The 22,597-nt window shown below is 46.3% G+C and overlaps 1 protein-coding gene and 1 long non-coding RNA gene across 2 annotated transcripts in view; one reads left to right on the forward strand and one right to left on the reverse strand.

The window, feature by feature from the left end:
- Positions 1 to 13,451, reverse strand: part of LOC123938266 — a 42,676-nt gene extending 29,225 nt beyond the window's left edge. Inside the window, exon 1 of the long non-coding RNA XR_006817699.1 lies at positions 12,988 to 13,451. This is a non-coding gene — a long non-coding RNA (uncharacterized LOC123938266). The remainder of the gene's footprint in view (positions 1 to 12,987) is intronic.
- Positions 13,452 to 13,647: 196 nt separating this feature from the next.
- The window catches only part of RETREG1 (reticulophagy regulator 1), a 121,948-nt gene continuing 112,998 nt past the window's right edge, over positions 13,648 to 22,597 (forward strand). The window contains exon 1 of the mRNA XM_045999502.1: positions 13,648 to 14,013. Within this exon, the coding sequence (XP_045855458.1) occupies positions 13,697 to 14,013 (317 nt within the window). The 5' untranslated portion in view covers positions 13,648 to 13,696. The remainder of the gene's footprint in view (positions 14,014 to 22,597) is intronic.

Raw genomic sequence — 22,597 nt, forward strand, 5'->3', positions numbered from 1 at the left:
CGAAAATGTGATCCAAGCAGAGGCTTGTTAAGTGTTTGCATGTTAGGGGACGCCTTCATGGAACTCCAGCTGCCAAGTGAATTCGTGTGAAGCCTGCTTGCCCAAGAGGCCACATGGAGGACAACTGAGACACATCTGCCGACGGCCCCAGCCAGTGGCCATCCAGCATCTTCTAATTGGTGGCAAATGCGTAAGTGAAGCCAGCAACGCCATGTGGATCTGAGACGTGCGGTTCCAGCTGATCTTTCCCCAACTGTCCATCCGTGGAACATGAGCAGATCAAAGTTGTTTTAGGCCAGCAAGCTTGGGGATGGTTTGCTATCTACAGCAGGCAATAACACACATCCTAACCTAGAATGTTATGTATATAAGCCTGTTTGCTCACTGTCTGCCAAGCCTTCCGAAATGAAAGCTCTATGAGGATAGGAGCATTACCTTCAGTACGCTGCGGTCCTCCAGACTAGAACAGTCTAGCCACAGAGACACACAGAGGACAGGTGTTGTTGAAGGAGCAGTCTCTTGAGGAGGGGTTGCATCTGGTCCTCTGGCTTCCACCAACACCTCCAAATACGGCCCATGAAAAAGATCTGTCTCCATGGGGCTTGGGTGGCTCTTCCAGGAGAGCATATGACTCTTGATCTCAGGGTTGTAAGTTCAAACCCCACACTGGGTGTAGAGATTATTAAAAATAACATCTTAAAAAAAAAGAAAGATTGATCTCCTGTCTTCAAATTGACCGCTAGACATCACCAACGGAAATTCAGCACCTTCTAAATCGATGGAGGGTTTTTCCTCTCCAAATTCGTCCTCAGCTTTTCTCTTCTATTTCATATTTTAGTAATGGCACAATGGTGATGACAATTTTAGTGTCAACTTGGCTAGGGCGTGGTGCCCATTTATTTATTTATTTGTCAAACACCTGTCTAGATGTTGCTGTAAAGTTATTTTTTAGATGTGATTCACATTTAATCAGTAGACTGAGAAAAGCACATTACTCTCCATAATGTGGGTGAGCCTCACCCAATCAGTTGAAGGCTTTAACAGAAAAGACCAAAGTCCCTTGAGCATAAAGGAATTCTGTCTCCAGACTGCCTGCAGACTCCAGACTACAACATTAACTCCTGTCAGAATTTCCAGCCTCAAGTCTACTGGGGATGTTTGGGACTTGCCTGTGCACACAATTGTGGGAGCCAATTCTTTAAATCCCTCCTCCCCAGCTACACAACACACATGCGCACCTACACACACACACACACACACACACACACACAAAACCATTGGTTTTATTTCTCTAGAGAACCCTGATACTGGGCTTATCTTTGACCATCTCTTCTCCCTCATTTCCCAACAGCCATTTGGTCACCCAAGCCTGACAGGTACAGTGTATGGAATGCCTCCTGTGGTTACTCTATCTCTGCCCCCATGTCCCTTGTCTTGGTTTAGACTCTCAGCACCTCTCACCCGGACTATTATAAAAGCCTGCTAACCGGTCTGCCTCATCTCCTTCCCATCAGCCTGCTGTTCACCCCCAGAGCTACCTGTCTGAGAATCTGATCATGACTTCACCTCCAGAGCCTCCAATCACCAACAGAATATGGTGCAAACTCAATGTAACACGAAAGCTTTTTATCAACAAGCTCAAATTCTATTCCCAGCTCCATATCTCTCACTCATCTCTAAAGCCACTAAATTCCAGCTATATTTTGCACCTGTGGGTCCCCAAATGTGTCCTGTTCATATTTTCATGCTTTTGCACATTTTAAGATTTCTTTTTATTTAGGGAGAGAGAGAGAGAGAGAGAGAGAGTGTGTGGGTGTGTGTGTGTGAAGGGGCAGAGGGAGGAGAGACAGCATCTTAAGCAGGCCCCCTGCTGAGTGCAGCTTGATCTCATGGGGCTTGTAAGATCTTGTGGGGCTTGATCTCATGACCCTGAGATCACCACCTGAGCTAAAAGCAAGAACTGGATGCTTCACTGACTGAAGCACCCAGGCGCCCTGCATTTGCACACCGAATTCTATCTACTTGGAATGCCTACCGATTTGTCTTGAAAACATCCCAACCTGCTCTTTAAGTTCTAACTCAGATTTACTGTTTATTCTTAAGCTGTCCCTGGATGCTTGTCATAATATTTAGACAATGATAATGATTTTTCATTAGGTCTTATTGTCTTGAAATTAATGTATGTGTTTGTATTTCTCAAAGACAAGAAAGGATGTCTTTGATGGGAGGGACTGTGTATAATAATGGATACTATAGATAGTAATAGTAATAATAATAATTAGAACCTTTGTCCTGGTCTTCCGTTTAGCTCATAAGAGCCACTCAAAAAATGTTTGCTGTGTCGATTATTGTGTTAGATTTTAAGCCCTTTGAAGGCAGAATCCATATTGTTGTTCATCTTTCTATTATTCATGATGCTTCTCATATGATCCTGTACACAGTACAAGGGCCAAGTACACAGTAGTGTGTACATAGTATACAGACTTAGTACCTAGTACATAGGTTCTTGTGCAATATAAGATTGAATTTTAAAAAAAGCTTCAGTTCTCTGGAGACAACAACTATTTCATTTCCTGTTGCTACACTATGTCCCTCACCCCTGGATTCCCACACTTTGGCTCGTCACAGAGATTTTAAGTCAAGCAAGACTTTGTGGAAAGGAGAAATCACTGAAGGTCACAGTCATGGGGAAAAGGAAACAGAAGAGGACTGTCCTTTTTAAAAATAACTTTAAGAACTTTCTCTATTTCTTGTTTTCTCAGTCTTCTAAAAAACATTTTTTTCTTTTGACAATTTTCAAAGCCACAAGTTGAAAGAGCAGTACAATGAACAGCCGGATACCCCTCACACAGACTCACCAACATCTTGCCACACCTGTTTCCCTCCACTCTCTCTATACACACAGAACACTTCCTTTTGCTGAGACCAAATGGCTGCGGTCCTGGCATGTCACCCCTAAACACTGCATGCGGCATCACTCAGAAGGAAGACCTTCTCTTACATCATCCTAACACCAGTATCAGAGCTTAGAAGAGCAGTATTAATCCAACCAATCATCTAGCATAGACTCTGGACTCAAATTTCCCTCATTTTCCCTCCAAATGTCCTTGATAGTGTTTTGTTTTGTTTTGTTTTTTTGATCCAGAATCCCATCAAATTTCACGCATTGCTTTGGCTGTTATACCTCTCTTCCTCAAAGTGTTCCTGTCTTTTTTTTAATTAAGATTTTATTTATTTATTTGACAGACAGAGATCACAAGTAGGCAGAGAGGCAGGCAGAGAGAGAGGAAGGGAAGCAGGCTCCCCACTGAGCAGAGAGCCCGATGCGGGGCTTGATCCCAGGACCCTGGGATCATGACCAGAGCCAAAGGCAGAGGCTTTAACCCACTGAGCCACCCAGGTGCCCCTCCTGTCTTCTTGATATCAAACACTTGAAGATCTAGGTCAACTGACCTATAGAATGTAGGACACAGTTTTGTTAGGATTTGATTCGGGCCAAATGTTTCCAGCAAGTTCTGTTGTGTTCCTCCCACAGCATCAGGTCAGGGACCCATAAGGTCAGACGGTCCCACTGCTGGAGATGCCAAGTATGAGGAGATGCCAATACGGTGGTGATCTCTCCAAGGCAAAGACACACGTTATAATTAATAACTAAGCTGTAGATCATGTAAGTACTTCTCCCTTAGTCTTTTTCCCAGTGGTTCAGTGATGACTATTGCCTGAACCACTGATTGAGAGTTAACAAAATGGTACTTCACTAAATCTAGGGTCTGTACTTCTTAACTCATCTCTTGCAAAGCAGAGCTTCTTACCTACCCCTTTTGAGTATCATTATGGAGTAATGAATTTTTTTTTTTGAACTCAATATAATCATTTAGCAGGATTTAAATTTTTGATCCTCAAAGTTTCCCAGATTTGGTAAGTGGGATCCCATTCAAAGCAGCCTTCTCTGTCCGTTTGACATAGGATTTATTATTTTAAAAAATATTTTATTTATTTGACAGAGAGAAATCACAACTAGACAGAGAGAGAGGAGGAAGCAGGTTCCCTGCTGAGCAGAGAGCCTGTCATGGAGCTCGATCCCAGGACCCTGGGATCATGACCCGAGCCGAAGGCAGAGGCTTTAACCCACTGAGCCACCCAGGCGCCCCTTGACATAGGATTTAAATAGTCTTTGAACATGTCTTCCTTTCTGGCACACAGTGGATCCTAACTCAGACCTAGTATCAGCGCATTCTCCAAGGAGCCTCAGCTCTTTTCTGATAGGAAGTACAAAACAACACCTAGTCTGTAAGTGAGCTCACTGCCATGGGGTGTCATGGATTCTAGGCTCTTTCTGTGGAATAGCTAGAAAATCACATCATCAACTCATATTTCTTGATAGATCCAATTCAGGTCTTCTCCTTCTCTGTTCTTTGACTTTCACTGAAAAGCCTCATTAGTTTCAAGGACGAGTAACACAGTCCTAGGCGATCTGGACTTGAAAGAGAAGGGGGTACAAGGCTGCTCTGGTCCAGACAGGCACCAAGTGATGGAGCCTGAGCAGGCGTGGCAGCGCTGAGACTGGAGAACAAGGTATATGGACATGGGAGCATTGAAGAGGAAGCGTTCTCAGCGACGATTGAAAGACTGGAGATGGATGGGTGAGTCCATATAATTATTCAGCCAAATCAAGACAATTTTGAGAAAGAAAGCAAAGTGGTATTAATACCCTTGCTAGTCAGCAGGCGTAAACCGGACCGGGCATGGGCTAACCTGACATATGGTTATTTCAACAGAGGGAATAAAGGAAAGACCAGAATCAAGACTTACTCTAGTATTTCCTGTCTCGGGGGCTATGGGTGACTGCAGTTAACAAGGCATTTGTAAATGCTATTTCCGGTTCCAGGGTGGTGGTAGGTGGGTGGTGGGCCTGTCTTTGTGAGCTCTACCTGTCCTTCCCAACAAGGCTTATGAGGAATCAGACACAGTGAAGGTATAGGCTTAAATGACAAGGCGTGGGACCAGGTGCTCTCTGGAACCCACTGGGGTGGACATTACTTGTTTTTGTTTTTAATTTGAGAGAGAGAGTGAGCGAGACAGCCAAGCTGGGGGAAGAAGCAGAGGGAGAAGCAGACTCCCCTCTGAACAGAAAGCCCAATCCCAGTATCCTGGGATCACGAGCCTAAGACAGATGCTTAACTGACTGAGCCACCCAGGCACCCCTGGGGTGAACATTCCAGGAAAGGGAGCCTCTCCCCTCCAACTCCATCACCTCCCTTCCTTATAGGGCAAGACCAAGAACCACCTCATCCGTAGGAGAGTGAACAGTCTATAGGTATATTAGATGCTAGCAGGTGGCCGAGGTTCTTTGAGAAATCCAGCTGCCCAGCACCAGGGGAATGTGAGGGTCCATCGGAATCTGGCTTTGGAAGCAGAGGCCAGTGAGCCTGTGGGACCCTGAGTTGACATGTATCTTCTCCCTGGAGAAAGGAGAAAGGCCTTTGGTCCCAGCCAGGCCCTTGTCCAGGCAATTCAGAGTATGCCTCCAAAGCTACTTTGGGGGTAGTTCTGGTTTAGGGCAGGGGAAGGGGGCAGGAGAGTGCAAATGGGGTACAGAGAAACCATCAAGTTTCAATGAACTGGTCTGCAAGCAAATATACTAAACTCCGAACTGTATTAAATATAATTTTAGATTCCTTTGATGGTTCAGAAAGCACATGAGTCTTGTAAAGCTTCAGGGTCCCCAGAAACAGCCCTGGCTGTGCAGTAAACGCCCAGCTGTGCCCACTCCTCCATGGTCTAAAGGATACAGGTGACACGGCCCGCCTGTGTGTTCTCAGTGCAGCCTGGGCCACTGTCCCAGCCTCCAGGTTTTGTGCCTGATTTCTAATGAACTAAAATTAGTAACAGGTGACAAGCCAAAAACACATTTTGAAGGGATGTCTGTAGGATGTGACTCTCCTAGCTCTTTCATTACATTCCACGAATCTAATTTTAGCTTAGAGAATGCCCCCTGGGGACTGCAGGCCTGATTTGCAGCCTGGGTTTAAAGTCAATCACTCCGCAGGTTTGCTTTGATAATGGACGACGTCGAGCTGGTGTGCTGGGACCTCAGGGGACTGGGGTTTTGAGTCTACTATTTTCTTGGTAAGAACAACAGAAAGAAACCCACGATCTTCCAGAACTCTCCATCGCTCACAGGACTTACCCTAAACTTGGAGAACTGGTCCTCAAAACTCCCCTCCATCTGATCTGTTTATGCGAAAGTCTCAACATATGCTCTGTCCCACGCAGGTGACCCGCTCTGGCAGGTGCCTCTGAACTCCTCTTGTACTTTCTTTTCCCGCTGATCATTCTCTCTGCCTGGCTCTACCTCTTGGTCAGGACCCCTGCTGCTCCCTGAGCTACAGACGCTCTACCTGGGCCAGATGAACCTCCTCCTCTTTTTCCTCCTCCTCCTCTGCTCCTCACCTTACTGAATGATAAGGAAGAAGTTTCTTCCAGTGGTTCTGCCAGGATTTATTTAGTCCACTGTCCAGAGACAGCTTTCCAGAACACAAACAGGGGAGGGGGGTTGGAAGCAAGATGGCGGGGGAGCAGGAGACCCAGATATCATCCGGTCCCAGGAGGCCAGCTAGATGGTTATCACACCCTTCTGAACACCTACAAACTCAACAGGAGACAGAAGAAGAGCAGCAATTCTAGGAACAGAAAAGTGACCACTTTCTGGAAGGTAGGACGTGCGGAGAAGTGAATCCGAGGTGAAGGGAAGAAAGACCGCAGGGGAAGAGGCCGGCTCCCGGCAAATGGCAGAGCAGCAGAGCACAAAATCAGAACTTTTAGAAGTCTGCTCCACTGAGGGACGTCGCTCCAGAGGCTAAGTGGGGGATCAAGCCCTCAGCAGGGACAGTGTGGCCTCAGGACCCATGGGGTCACAGGAAGACCGGGATGTCTGAGTGTGGCAGAGTCTCCAGGTATCAGAGAGCGGAGACTGGTTGCAGAGAAGGAACCGAGGAGGGGGAGTCTCAGCTCGGGGTTACTTAAACCATGATCCGAGGCACAGTCGGGCCACTGCTCTTCGGGTAAGGAACTCACAGTGGCAGGTCCAGGGAGACCCCTTCCTTCCTCCTCCAGGAGGAGCGGCATGGGTGTGGACTGCAGGAATCTGCTGGGATTGGAGACTCCAAATGGGCCCATGCGCCAGAGATAGAAACATATGGTCATAGGTGGGGGAGCACGGCCAGAGACCAGGGAGACGGGAGTGACTGACTGCTTTTCTCTGAGGGCGTACTTAGGAGTGGGGCCCTGAGCTCCCAGCTCCTCCAGGCCACAGATTGGGAGTCCGCCATTTTCATTCCCATCCTCTAAAGCTTTACAGAAGGCATTCAGGGAACAAAAGCTCCCAAGAGTGAACCTGAGCAGCTTACTTAGCCCAGCCCCTGGCAAGAGCGGTACAATTCCAACTCATGCAAAACATTTGAGAATCACTACAACAGCATCCCCTGTCCCCACCCCCCCGCAGAAAATCAGCAAGAACATCCAGCCAAGACCAAGTTCACCAATCAATAAGAACTGTGGAACTCCAGAGCTAAGGGAAAGCAACACGTAGAATTCATGGCTTTTCCCCCACAATTCTTGGTCTTCCAAAGTTAAATTTTTTTAATTTTTTTTCTTACTCTATTTTTAAAATTTTTCCTGTGATCAATGTGATACATTGATAAAAGAAAGTACGAGAACCATATGATTCTCTCAATAGATGCTAAAAAGCATTTGACAAAGTACAGCATCCTTTCTTGATCAAAACTCTTCATGGTGTAGGAATAGAGGGCACATACCTCAATATCAAAGCCATCTATGGTCAACTAATCTTTGAGAAAGCAGGAAAGAATGTCCAATGGAAAAAGACAGTCTCTTCAACAAATGGTGTTGGGAAAATTGGACAACCATATGCAGAAGAATGAAACTGGACTGTTTCCTATACCAATAGACTCAAAATGGATGAAAGACCTCAATGTGAGACAGGAATCAATCAAAATCCTTGAGGAGAACATAGACACCAACCTCTTTGACCTCAGCCACAGCAACTTCTTCCTAGAAACATCACCAAAGGCAAGGGAAGCAAGGGCAAAAATGAACTATTGGGGCTTCCTCAAGGTAAAATGCTTTTGCATAGCTAAGGAAACAGTCAACAAAACCAAAAGATAACCGACAGAATGGGAGAAGATATTTGCAAATGACATAACAGAAAAAGAGTTAGTATCTAAAACCTATAAAGAACTTATCAAACTCAATACCCAAAGAACAAATAATCCAATCAAGAAATGGGCAGAAGACATGAACAGACATTTCTGCAAAGAAGACATGCAAATGGCCAACAGACACATGAAAAAGTGTTCCACATCACTCGGCATCAGGGAAATACCAATCAAAACCACAGTGAGATACCACCTCACACCAGTCAGAATGGCTAAAATTAACTGGTCAGGAAACGACAGGTGTTGGCAAGGATGTGGAGAAAGGGGAACCCTCCTACACTGTTGGTAGGAATGCAAGCTGGTGCAGCCACTCTGGGAAACAGCATGGAGGTTCCTCAAAAAGTCAAAAATAGGGGGCGCCTGGGTGGCTCAGTGGGTTAAAGCCTCTGCCTTCGGCTCAGGTCATGATCCCAGGGTCCTGGGATCGAGCCCCACATCGGGCTCTCTGCTCCGCAGGGAGCCTGCTTCCTTCTCTCTCTCTGCCTGCCTCTCTGCCTACTTGTGATCTCTCTCTGTCAAATAAATAAAATCTTTAAAAAAAAAAAAAAAAAAGTCGAAAATAGAGCTACCCTATGACCCAGCAATTGCACTACTGGGTATTTACCCTAAAGATACAAACGTAGTGTTCCAAAGGGGCACGGCACCTGAATGTTTACAGCAACAATGTCCACAATAGCCAAACTATGGAAAGAACTTAGATGTCCAACGACAGATGAATGGATAAAGATGTGGTGTGTATATATACAATGGAATACTATGCAGCCATCATAAAAACCAAGATCTTGACGTTTGCAACAATGTGGATAGAACTAGAATTAGCATAATACTTATGCTAAGCAAAATAAGTCAATCAGAAAAAGACAATTATCATATGATCTCACTGATATAATTTGAAAAGCAGGGTGGGGGGTTGTCGGGGGCAGGGAGGGAAAAAAATGAAACAAAATGGGACCAGAGAGGGAGACAAACCAGGAGAGGCTCTTAATCTCAGGAAACAAACTGAGGGTTGCTGGAGGGGTGGAAGGGAGGGAGAGGGTGCCCAGGTGATGGACACTGGGGAGGTTATGTGCTATGGTGAGTGCTGTGAAGTGTGTAAGCCTGATGATTCACAGACCTGTACCCCCGGGGCAAATAATATATGTTAATAAAAGAAATAAAAATAAATAAAACTACAAAGCAAGCCATTTCACCTTCCTACTGAAAGCCCACCAATGACCCCAAAGCACAGACTCCTTAGCAGCGCCCAGGAGGAGGCCCTTTTGAGCAACCACCAGCTCATCCCACTCTGGGCTCAAGCTCAGAGCAGCTCATGGCTTTCCCCCTGGGCCAGGCTGGCTCCCTGCCTGCCTTCAGGCTGTGCATATACCACAGCCCTCCCCTCCCTTCCCGTGATCACCTTCTTCAGGTTCCCTTGCCCATGACCTAGAGCCAGGAGGGAAATAAGCAGCCTTGTTTGTCTTCTTGTAAGCCCACAACCAGCCTTTAATGAATGTTTAATGATCAATAAATGAAGAAACAAGGAATGCATGATACAAAATTGCAATGAGGTAGAACCAGGACCACGGTGGGTGGGGGAGGGGGGTGGGAGGGATACAAGAAGAGGTTGCAGACCAGGATGGAGGTTCACAACTTTGGCAGCTTCCCAGGTGAAATCTGAACACCTCCCTCCACCATCCCCCCAACAGGGAGGGCAAGGAGAGACTGAAGGAGGAGGCAGGCCACTCCAGAGTGGTAGGTGGCAAGCTGAATAAGCAAGGGAACTTACAGACAGGGCTTGTCTTGGGCAAGATATCCAGACCAGCTCGCCAGAATCTTAAGTTTGTACAGAGGCGATAAGCAACAATACTTGACTCTCTCAAGACTGCATCCTTGAAACAGCTCCCCCTGTGGGAACCACAGCTACAAAACAGACATTCCAAGAACAGGGGAAGCGGTAAGGAGCCTCCAGTTGTCCAGGTCCCTCTTAAGGGTCAACCGGCAGTCATGTGCTCTCGATGATTTCCCCCAACATAGGACCAGAGCTGGCGTGTGGACTTGGGTGTGACCGCTAGCCTAGTAGAAGATAATGTCCTGCTGTCATCCTTGCGGACTGTGTGTCATGCGCATGGGATACATGAATAGTAACTTTTCAGGATATATTATTGTTGTCATATGACCTCAGTTCTCTTTAACCATTCTGAAGCCTTAAAAACCTCTTTTGTGGAATAGCAGGGCTGATCCCTAAACTAGGTGGCCCAACTGGTGTATGGATGGCCACCATCTTGGTGTGCGAGGTTGTTCATCTCAAGAAAGCACCACCCTGACAGGATGCTTGTCAAATGGAGATGATTCTAGTTTGGACATTCCAATTCTTAAAAGCACAACAGTCAGCTCTAAGGAGAGATACCCAATTCCTTCTACAAGTTGGGCCTTGGAAACTGGGTCCGAGCTTCTTTTCCATTTCCTGCATGATGCTATTGTGGTGTGACGTTCCCGTTAATCTGGGCTTGGAGATAATGGTCTAGTTCTCCTGGCTCAGTAGTAAGGAAATGCAAGAAAATTAGAAATAAGGAATAGAGGATATGGTGAGAATGAGAAGGTAAAATGACTTTGACAAAATTATCAACACTAAAACCTCTACGTGCGGGACTAACGTGTGTGCACGGCTCTCTCATGTGGGAGTCACGGATATACTGTAGGCTTTTTTTTTTTAAGATGTTTTATTTATTTATTTGACAGAGAGAGAGATCACAAGTGGGCAGAGAGGCAGGGAGGAAGCAGGCTCCCAGCCGAGGAGAGAGCCCGATGCGGGGCTCCATCCCTGGATTCTGAGATCATGGCCTGAGCCGAAGGCAGAGGCTCAACACACTGAGCCACCCAGGTGCCCCCTACTGTAGGCTTCTAATAGAAAACCTTTTAAGGAAAATAAAAGCACTATTGGGCATTTCCATCTCATTCTAAGGCTTAGCTCAATGTTGTCTATGTGGCCTTCTGGAGTGAGATTTAATTATTCGCCATTTTTCTCTCCTATTACAAGCTTACTAGCGACTGTTGGAAGAGAAAGGTGAGCAGACTCACATAGCTATGGGTAGCGATAAAAGACAAGAGATAATCTCTCTCTTTTTTTTTTTTTTTTTAAAGATTTTATTTATTAATTTTGACAGAGAGAGATCACAAGCAGGCAGAGAGGCAGGCAGAGAGAGTGAGAGGGAAGCAGGCTCCCTCCAGTGCAGAGAGCCCGACGTGGGACTCGATCCCAGGACCCTGAGATCATGACCTGAGCCGAAGGCAGCGGCTCAAACCACTGAGCCACCCAGGCGCCCGATAATCTCTCTTAAGTAGAGATAAAACGTGTTGCAAACCGTATTTGGGAACTGAAGTTTAGCTTTTATGGTTCTTCTTGTCTATACCCCTTCCTACTTCCATAGATCCTGATGACAATAATTAGAATTTGGGGGAGAGAAAGGAACATGAAGAATCTTGCAACCATATTACTGGAAGCACATTCACACTGGTGTGGACAATGGGAATGACCTGGTTCCTCATCTCCTCTGCCCCGCATTCTCCAGTCCAGCTGCAGAATCTAGTGAAAATGGTAGACTTTCGCACCCCTAGGGGCTGTATCCAAACCTAAACCAAGTCCAGATGACACAGTAAAGCCCCTTATAGCTTTCAGAAGCTTCTGCAGTAGGGCCCTACAGAGGGAACCAACATCTGGGAAAAGAGTCTATATTTTACAGAAAAAAAATACCTGAATTGTTTCCACGTGCTTTTCCATTGCCTCCCTGGCCACTTTCTATGCGGTGGTCAGATTCTCCTCAGGGGTATGTCGCACATGCTAGAGACCAGGCCCTGCCTTCAGGAACCCCACCCCCCACCCCCGCAAACCCAGAACTTTCTACCGCTAGTGGATCATTCAAGGCCTTGGGGGTCTGCGGCAAATGCCCACAAGGAACTGCGCATGCCCAAGTGTAAGTCCACACCCATCTCGTTGCTCTCCCAACAGAAATTATTGCCGCTCCTCCAAACCACCACTTTACCTCCCTCCTCACAATTCAGGCCAGATGCCATCCTTACCAAATGCCTCCTGAAACCTGACTCTTCCACTCTCCCTAATTTGGGTGATTTAAATTAAGACTTTTGGCACAGATCAATTATTTCCATGACAGCGATTATCACGTTGTCATTAGCCCCTCCTTGGGCTGTGAGCTTCCTGTGGGTGGAAGCCATATCCACTGGGCTTAGCAAAGCTCTTTGGGCTCATAGTAGGTGTGCAAGAAACCTTCCGGTGAACTCTAGGAATATAGTCCATACGGCCAAGTGCACACGTCTGCAATGCACACATCAATGAATTTTCAAATATGTGTACACTGAGGCATAAACCCTTAATGACCACCCAGGTGAGCATTACAGAGCATTCCCCAGAGGCTCCCTTGAAACAACAGGCTTTAATTGCTCTGGGAATGAGCCCCATCCAGCTCGTGAAAGCCGAAAGCCGGCCCGTTGCCAGTACGAAATCCAAGAGGCTTGCAGGAGCCCGAATTCATTGCAGGTAGAATGCTCGGGGTGGGGGCAGGGGCATTTTGCTCCAGAGGAAAGTTAAGAACGGGATTAAAGGCTACAACGTTTTTTAAAAATGCAAACAATGAAAAGTGAGCACAGCAATTATCCTTCTTCCCTCCCCCTCACGCTCATCCAGAAACACGAGGGCCAGGGAGGCCCGGTGTGGGCGGGCTCAGGATTCCCTGCCACCCCCTCACGGTCGCCTTACCCACGTCCTGATGGCTGTTGGCACTCGGAGACCAGAGTGACTCAGAAGTAACCATGGTCAAGGCTTGCCAACGCTTACTCGCCACACGCAGAGCGTCGGGTCTCCGCAGGGACCGGGCTCCTCGGCTCGCGCTCACCTGCACCTCCCGCAGCCCAGCGCGCACGGGGGAGCTGCCGCCTCTGCCCGCAGGTCGGCGAGGGGAAGCGCCCTCCCCCACCGCAGCGGCCTGACGCTCCTTAATTGACCCAGACGTTTTTTTCCCTTCGTTTCTCAATCCAGCGTTTAGAGCATCACGTTACTCGCAGAGGACGGAAGACCTCTGCTGCGGTGGCCCAGGCGGCCCCCGAAACCCGCTGCCAGCGGGAGGGGCGTCCGCTACCGCCGCACCGGCGAGCGGGGCCCCCGACCGCGGAAAGTGAAGATGCGCGGTTGACCGGGCCCGGGCCCGAGCGAGGCCACCGAGGGGGCGCGCGCTCCCCGGGACGCCGCCCAGCCCCTCGGCGCCCAGCGCCCCGCCCCTGCGCGAACTTGGCCGCACCCACTTCCCCCGGGAGGCGCCCCCGCCGCCGCCGCCGGGGCTGACGTCACAAGGCACCCAGCCGCCAGCGCCCCGCTGTGCGCGCCCCGCGCGAGGACCCGCCGCCCTCTCGGCGCCGACACCCAGGCGCGCCGCGCGCGTGCCCGTCTCCGCCTGCAAGCGCGGCTGAAGATGGCGAGCCCGGCGCCTCCCGAGGACGCCGCCGAGGGATGCCCGGCTCCGGCGGTCGGGGAGCAGGCGCTGCGGCCGCGGCCGCCGCCCAGGACTCCCCCCGAGGAGCAGGGCGAGGAAGCGCAGGAGGAAGGGGCGGTGGCGCCCGGCGCTGCGCGGCAGGTGGAGGAGGAGGCCGCTGGCGGGGTGGCCGCCGCCGTGACCTGGCTGCTGGGGGAGCCCGTGCTGTGGCTGGGCTGCCGCGCGGACGAGCTCCTGAGCTGGAAGAGGCCGCTGCGCAGCCTGCTCGGCTTCGTCGCGGCCAACCTGCTGTTCTGGTGAGAGCTCGGGGTGGGTGGGGACGCCCAGGAGGGCAGGTGACCTTGGGGCGCTCAGGAGCGGGCGGAGGGCGCGCCCCGGGCCCGGTGTGGGGGGTGCATCCCGAACCCCGCAGAGGAAGTGTCTGCCCTGCCCCACTTTCTGGGCCACCTTTCTCGAACAGGTAGACGCACACTTCAACTTTCCTCCAGAAGCACTTCCCAGTAAACGGTTGTCATCCTCCGTGAGCGTCTCCAGCGTGGCGTGGGAGGTGGTCGACTGACCCGCGTGCACCTGTACATACAGGTGTGCCCAGCGCGGTTGGAAACTTCGGCTTTTGCTTTCGAAAACTCACAGGTCTTGTCCTGCTGGCCCAAATCGTGCCAGTACAGGCGTGCTTGTACTTGTGTTCGCTCTTGCACCCTGAGCAGGCATCTGGACCAGCTTAGGTACATGCTTAAGACTGCGCCGCCTTCATCAGCCACCTGAGATGGGCACTGAATGATTTGTTTTTCCATTCCCTGGAGGGTTTGGTTTACAGTCTTTACTCCCTGATGAGAAAACAGGAGGCAAACAGGTGGATAATGTACATGGCCCCGCCGCCCCGCCTCCCCTCCCCCAGGTGTGTGCACAGTGTTGGAAACAGTCACACTTTCAGGTGAAGTACAAAATAGAATCTACAGGAATGTTCTCTGAGAAGCCCCTGATCAACAGGTTCGTCTCTCCAAAAAAAGCCCTTCACCAGTAAGGGCAGGGAAGGTGGCTGGCTCCTTCGCGGAAGGTCCTGTGCCCTGTCTTCTGTTGGAGGGTGGAGAAAAGGCTTTGTTTGCAACTGTGTCCTGGTAATAAGCATGATCAGCACAGTGCAAAATAAGTAGGGGACAGGCAGGAGATACCTTGTTACAGGACATAGACTTAGTAACCTTAAAGTTAGGAAGTAAGAAAGTTAACAAAACATGCACAGATTGCCATTTTCTAGGCTACCTGGAGCAACTTAAAAATTTTTCTGCTGATTTGTGCTTGTCGTGATTTCTCTTAAAGTGAGCTGTATCTTTTCAGGGTCACTGAATGTGAATTTATTTTGGATATTTTAGCTGTACGTGTTTCTCGTGTTTACTCCAAATTTCTTTATCCTGTTCTGAAGTTATATGAGCCCTCAAATAAGGAGGATATATTGCATTGTGCTAGATCAAGCCACAGTCCAATAATTTTAGGACTGTGTTTCCCTCATTTTACTTATGAGGGACATGTTTTTAAGATTCTCTTAATTTTAAATTGTATTTATTTACTTAAACAGTTAATAGCCTCAGAGTTCAAACATTTAAAGGTTAAAAAAAAAAAGGTACACATTTCAGAGATCTACCTCCCATGCCTCTCTCTGGCCACCCAGTTTTCTCCCAGAGGCAACTAATTTTACCAGTTTCTTCTGTATTGTTCCAAACTGTGCATATTTTTTAAAATAGGCAATATTCTGTACAAACTGTGGGATACTGTTTGAGGTATTCCTCTTTTTGTATGTTTTGGCAATCACTTATTTTTCAACTGCATAGAATTCTATCATAAAGATGTCACAAATTATTTAACCTTTCTCCTACTGGTGGATTAAGATAGTTTCCAAACTTCTGGTATTTCAGTGTTCTAGCTGATGGCCTTGGACATGCATTATTTTGCGTATTTGAAAGCATGTCTATAGGACAGTTTCCCAGAAGTGAAATTATTGGGTCCAAAAGAATGTGTATTTTTTTCTAAGAGTTATTTATTTGAGAGAGAGATGGAGCTTGTGGGAGCAGGGGAAAGGGCAGAGGGAGAGGGAGAGAAAGAATCCCCTAGAGACCCCCCGCTGAGCAGGGAGCCTTCATCCCTAGCTCAATCCCAAGACCCCGAGATCATGACCTGAGCTGAAATCAGGAGTTGGATGCTTAACCGACTGAGCCACCCATGTGTCCCTGTGCACATGTAATTTTGATGAATATCATTATAGAATTTCCGTGGAGTTCTATAAGTTTATGCTCCAGCCAGAGCCAGCAATGTGTGTGACTGCCTGTTTCTCTATACCCTTGCCAACAGTGTTTTACCAAACTTTGTGATCTTGCATGTCAGGTAGGTGAAAAAAGGTTTCCCAATTTGGTTTTAATTTGCATTTCTCTAGGTTTGGGCATTTTTTCTTATGTTCAAGAACCATTATAATTATCTTTTCTTTGCATTATCTGTTTATAAATAACTTTGTCCATATTTTTAGTTGTGCCAGTGGGCTTTTTTCCTGTTGATTTGTCAGAACTCTTTATATTAACAATGTTAGCCTGATTTCTATAATGTAAATTACAAATCATTTTTCTATGATGCATATTAAATAGCATCAATTAAAAAGAATGATTTTTGCATAAAGTAATTGAAAGGCATATTTGGTATTATTTTGGAGTGATGTCTTCCATCCATTTTATAAAACTGTTTTCTTTTTATTTTAAGTAAGCTCTGTTCCCAGTGTAGGGCTTGAACTCATGACCCTGAGATCAAGAGTCACACACTCTACTGACTGAGCCAGGAGGGCACCCCCATCCTCTCTCTTTTTTTTTTTTTTTTTTTAGTTTGATGGAGAGGCAAACAATGGTCAGGCATTCAGTCCAGTTATAGCTTTCTGCTTCTCTGTTTTATTTCTTCTCCTCTTTGCAGTATCTACATTCCATGCATGTATTTTCTTTGGCAGAAAGATGAGCCCCAGTTTTAAAATTCTGAAATACTTATTAGTTGTGATTTCTGATCCATTTATTAATTTCATTAAAATGTTGGCGTTCTGTCTCCTTCTCTTGCTTTTGGGGTTAAAATGATTTTCAAGGTCATCATTTTCTTTAAATAGTGTGCTTCTTATCAAGTGATCTTAAATTATGTGACACTCTAGCAATCTATGTCCTAGGGACTCTAAAATTCTGTATTTTTTATGAGAAAAAAAGATCAGTGTCAGAAATATGAGAAACCCAAATCTTGTCTTAGGCAAAAAATGATTTTTTTTCTTTAATTGGCATTATTGCATTTTTGTGGAAATTAATTTTCTAAACCTTTTTTTGAATGATTTAGTACCTGATCCTTGCAGTAGCTTTCAAGATTTTGAGTTGGGGTTCAAAAGCTCTAACATTTTTCAGCTGTCCTTTATCCGCAAGATTTTAGGGCCATGCAAATAGAAGCCCAAAATCTGAGACATGGCCATAACATGGGATAACACAAGGCTGCATGAAGCAGGTGTGGTGGAAGAAACAGAGAAAGCATCATTCGATGATGGAGTCTTGGGGGAGTGACAGCATGGTGGTTGGAAGAGATTGTGGGGTCTTCCTGAGATGACCATGACTGAATAAGACCTGGAGGGACAGGAATGGTTTGGGTAGATCTCATATAAGGTCAACAGCATTCCAGCCCTAAGACATTGTTCTTTTATTTTGATCGATATACTGAACAGGTGCAATTAGGTGATGGTTGGTAGAGAAAAGTGGGGAGGTGAGACTGGCTAGGTATTTTGGACACATCTTTGGGGGCAGTGTGGTCATCTTGAATGTCAGACCGTGTGTTTGGATTTGTTCTTTTAATAGGCAATGGGAACAAAAAAAGTGTCAGTGTCCATGAATCTTTTAATGGATAAGTAAACTGTAATACATGCATTCCTACCTTAAAACACTATATCACAGTGAGGGTACCTGGGTGGCTCAGTCGGTTGAGTTTCTGCCTTTGGCTCAGGTCACAATCTCAGGGTCCTGGGATCGAACCCCTCATGTGGCTGTCTGCTAAGTGGGGAACCTGCTTCTCTCTCTCTCTCCCTCTGCCCATCCCCCAGATGGTGCTCTCTCTCCCTCTATCCCTCTCAAATAAATAAAATTTTTAAAAAAATACTATATCACAGTGAAAATAAACAGCTGTACGCAACAATGAATTTTACAAATGTAGATGAATTTTACAAACATAACTTTGGGCAAAAAAAGCACACAGTATGTGTAGAATTATCCAGTTTTTAAAAAAGTTTTCGCATGCATTAAACTAAACAGTATTGATCAGGGCTATACACATAGGAGATTCGAAACACAGTCTTTTCTTCCTTTCTCTCTCTTTTTTTTTCTTTTTAAAGAGAGGACAAATAGGGCGGGGGGAGGGGTAGAGGGAGAAGGAGAGAGAGAATCCTAAGCAAGCTGCATGTTCAGTATATAGCCACATGGACTTCATTCCCAAGACCCTGAGATCATGACCTGAGCTGAAATCAAGAGTTGGACCCTTAACTACCTGGGTGCCCCTAGAAAGACCTTCTTATCCCTAAAATCAAGGAAGTGTTTATCTCTGGGAGGAGTGAGAAGGTATGACCACAGAGAGGCACATAGAAAGTTCTGGGGTATAGGCAGTGTTCTATTTTTTGGCTCTGGTGGTAGTTACATGACATTCAAGTTCTGATTATTTTAAAACTCTGTGTGTCTGTGTGTGTGTGTGTGTTCTTATCTATGATATATTTTATGAAAAATGCTGGAATACTAAATAATACTTAAAAAAATGGCGTTGACTCACAGGTCCAAAGAGTTTGATAAAACACAGACCACAGATAGTGCCTGTCTCAAACAGCAGGATTTCTACAACATGAAATAGGTTGAGCAACGACCCAACAGTCTTAGGACTGTGTCTTTCTCATCTTACCAACAAAGAACATGTTTTTAAAAATTCTTTTTCTTATTTTTAAGTTTTGCTTATTTTAAGAAATTGCTAATACCGCCTCACAGTTCAAAAGTTTAAAAGTACAAAAGGGTAAACAGCTTGAAGAACTCTTTCCCACGCCTGTCCCTGTTTCCTCTCAGAGGCAATCAGGGACACCACTTTTAAGCACAACATAAACTAGGATGGACCCAATGAAGCAGAAAACACTATTTTTGTTTTTAAGGGATTAACTTGGCGTATACTGTCAACAAAATGCACATACTTCACATGTACTGCCTGATGTACCGGCTCGTGTAACCATACAGCAGTCAAGATCTAGAACATTCCCATCACTCCCAAAGATTTCTCCGAGTCCCTTCCCTGTCAGTCCCCACCCCTGGGGATTGTCTGCCCTACATCTCTATAGATTTGTCTTCCCTAAGTTTCATGTAAATTACAGCATATAGTGTCTTTGGTGTCTGGCTTTGTTTACTCAGGTTGAAGTTGGTGTTTTGTTTTGTTTTTTTAATTTTTAAAATGTATTTGACAGAGAGATCACAAGTAGGCAGAGAGGCAGGCAGAAAGAAGGGGGAAGCAGGCAGCAGGCTCCCCACTGAGCAGAGAGCCTGATTCCGGGCTGGATCCTAGGACCCTGGGATCATGACCTGAGCTGGAGGCGGTAGCTTAACCCACTGAGCCATCCAGGTGCCCCCTGCAGGAAGTTTTGAGATTCTTCCCTGTCGTGTATATCCATTATTTGTTCTTTTTAAAAAATTAACATCTAATGTATGTATTTGTTTCGGGGGTACATGTCTGTGATTCATCAGTCTTACCCATTTCACAGCACTCACCAAAGCACATACCCTCCCCAGTGTCCATCACCCAGCCCTCCCACCCCTCACTCCCCCAGCAACCCTCAGTTTGTTTCCTGAGATTGAGCATTTCTTACGGTTTGTCTCCTCTCTGGTTTCATCTTGTTTCATTTTTCCCTCCCTTCCCCTACGATCCTCTGCCTTGTTTCTCAAATTCCTCATACCCGTGAGATCGTATCTGTTCCTTTTCATTGTTGCCTAGTATGCCATTTAAGGGATATGCCGCAATTTATCCATTTGCTAGGTGATGTCCATTTGGCTTCTTTTCAGGGTTGGCTATCATGAATAAAATCACTAAAAACTTGAGGTGCAGATCTCTGTGTGAAATGTCTGTTTGTGGTGAGAGTAGTGGCAAGCTCTGAGCTGTGTTTCATCTGGCCATGTGGCCATTGCCTCCAATAAGGCAAGCGATGGAGCCAAATGCCGGTCGTCTTGGTCTCCATGCTGGTCAGAGTACTGAGATTGAATGCCTTACAGCGCATCTACCCTCTTGGGTCTGACTGCCCCTGCGGCCTGGAAAGCCACTCCAGCGTGATCCAGTTTTGAACCCACAGTTGGAGACTGCGGCCTACAGAACAGTCTTTGCATGGGCTGTTTCCTTCACGCCATGTGGCATTGCTTGACGGCATTACCAGCCATTTACGTAAATAGGAAAACCACAAGAAAGTGGTTTGCTTGGGGTGAAGACACAAGGGTATACCTGGCAAGAGACCTGTAGGATTTGCCTTCTGTGTATTCCCAGGCGGGGCATCCGTGCGGTCTGCGCTGCCCAGGACCTTCCGGGAGTCCTTGCAGCACTGGGTTTGGAAGGTTGCAAAGTCCAATGCCCATTTGGTTTCAAGAGCCCCTGGTATACGGTCATTGAGGGGTTCTTCCGGTTTGCATTGGAGTAGTGGCCTCCAAAGAGTGGTCTCTAATCAGCATGGTCAAGGGCAGCCCCTGGGAACTTGTTAGAGACAAAGATCATGGGCTCCACTCCACACCTACTGAACCAGGAGCCCTGGAGGTGGGACCAAAGCATGTGAATTTTTTCCAGCTCCCTGGGTGACGCGACCCACAAGTTTGAGAACCACTGTGTTTGATCCCACTTTCTGGGATCACAAGCCCTCTTCTCCATAAGGCAGCATTTCCACCGGTAACAACCAAATAGTAAATATTTTCTTTACAATGGGTTAAGCCCATCTCTTGATTATCTTTGCCGCTGCCCAAGATCCACACCCCCCTTCCTGGACAACCCTTTATTTCAAGATGCATTCTCCTCTTCTCCTGCTGAGTCCTTTTCTCCCAGCTGAGAACTCCTGGGCTTCTTCCCTCACTGTTTTCCAGACTCTTCCGGACATGCTTCAGCTAATCTGTATTCCTCCTGAATGCAGCATTCCTGAGATGATCTGACCGGTGTGTTCTTCCCCCCCTCCCCCTCCTCCTGGACAGCATTCACATAACCTGAGATTTGATAATCACTGTCTTTGATAGCCGCTTTTATTGACAGTTGTTAGACTCTTATTTTATAGATATTTAAAGCTCTCTCTATATGTATATGTGTGTATGTATATATAGGCCTTGGCCCATATATATATATATATATATATATATATATATATATATATATGTATATATATATATATATATATATGTAAAATTATAATTTGGCAAACTATACTAAAATTACCAAGGACATTCATAGTACTGTATATAAATCTTACAGCAACTCAGTAAGGCAGGTATTGTTCCCTTTTTATGCAAGAGGAAACTGAGGCTTGCAGGAGTTTAATTGAATTATCAAAGGGTGACTTTGACATGTACCATTCACCAGAATATTTGCAGTGATGGAAATATTCTACATTTGTACTGCATGGTAGCCTCTGTGACTATTAAGCACATGAAATGTGGTTAGTCTGACTCAGAGACTGTATTTTAAATTTTATTTAAGGTTAAACTTAAATAACCACATGTGGCTAGCAGCTGCCATATTGAGTACCACCGTCCTAGACCATAGTCACAGGGCTGGGTCATGAAACCATGCCCTCTCTCCACAAATTTAGTGTTGTTTTGGTTTTTTTATTTTACTGTGTCATCTAAAGAGAAAATAGATTACAGGAGCCAATGATTAGGGCTTACATTTTGCAGCATTACAGTATTATAGTTAATGATCTGTTGGAAGAATGCTGCTTCTGCATTAGGAGGGATTTTTTTTTTTCTTTAACTTGATAGCCGGTCTAGTCCATGTTCCTCACTTATCTCTGCTCCAGCTCGGCAATCCGCTGTGGTTGAACATCTGCTCCAGACAGACGTGGTACCGGCTTACCGGGTATACCAGAAGTCCCAGTCTGTGTTTGTCTCTGAGGACTTATACTCTGGTTTACGAGGTATGGCTGGTTCGGTGAATTGATTGAAACACTACACCACAATTCCGAATTGTATGCCACAGTCCCCAGAGCCTTACAGTTTTGGAATAGTGGAGATCAGGAGAGTTGAAATAGTTAATGAAAGCTCTGTGTGGATTATCGATCGTACAGACCTAAAAGAGAAGAGATAATTGTAAAAGTAAAGATTAACGAAGAGGGACAAAGCCAGAAATAAATGGGGGGTAAGCACCGGCTGTTGCCAGCATGGGGAGACTCACCTGCCTCACCCTGAGGGTGCGTTCTCGTTCTGGGAAACGTGGAATATAAGTTATTATTCTTGGATCTGAAACATTGTAAGATATTCCAGAGGTTTGGTGAACCGAGGTGGACCCGAGGATATTCCCTCAGTCTGAATAGGGTGGGGTAGTTCAGAAAAGTCTTGCCAAACAGAAAGGCTTTAGTTCATTGGAAATAGTCATGAACTTTTTTGTGCTCAGCATTTAGCAGACATTTCTTGAGCGGTGGTCTCATGTGCCTGTTCTTAGACACAATGGCTCTTTCATGAGTTCCCATGGAAGGCTGGTCTCTGAGACCTCAGTATCTTAGCACCAAGAACTTCTAGTTGAGGACCTCAAAGACAAGGCTGTTTTTACTAGAAGAATGCTCCTCCTCAAAACCATCAGCGTTTCCTCTCTCGTAACTCCAAAGCTCTTCCTTAGTGATTGTGC

Source organism: Meles meles, chromosome 3 (genome assembly GCF_922984935.1).
Source record: "Meles meles chromosome 3, mMelMel3.1 paternal haplotype, whole genome shotgun sequence".
NCBI classification, from domain to species: domain Eukaryota; kingdom Metazoa; phylum Chordata; class Mammalia; order Carnivora; family Mustelidae; genus Meles; species Meles meles.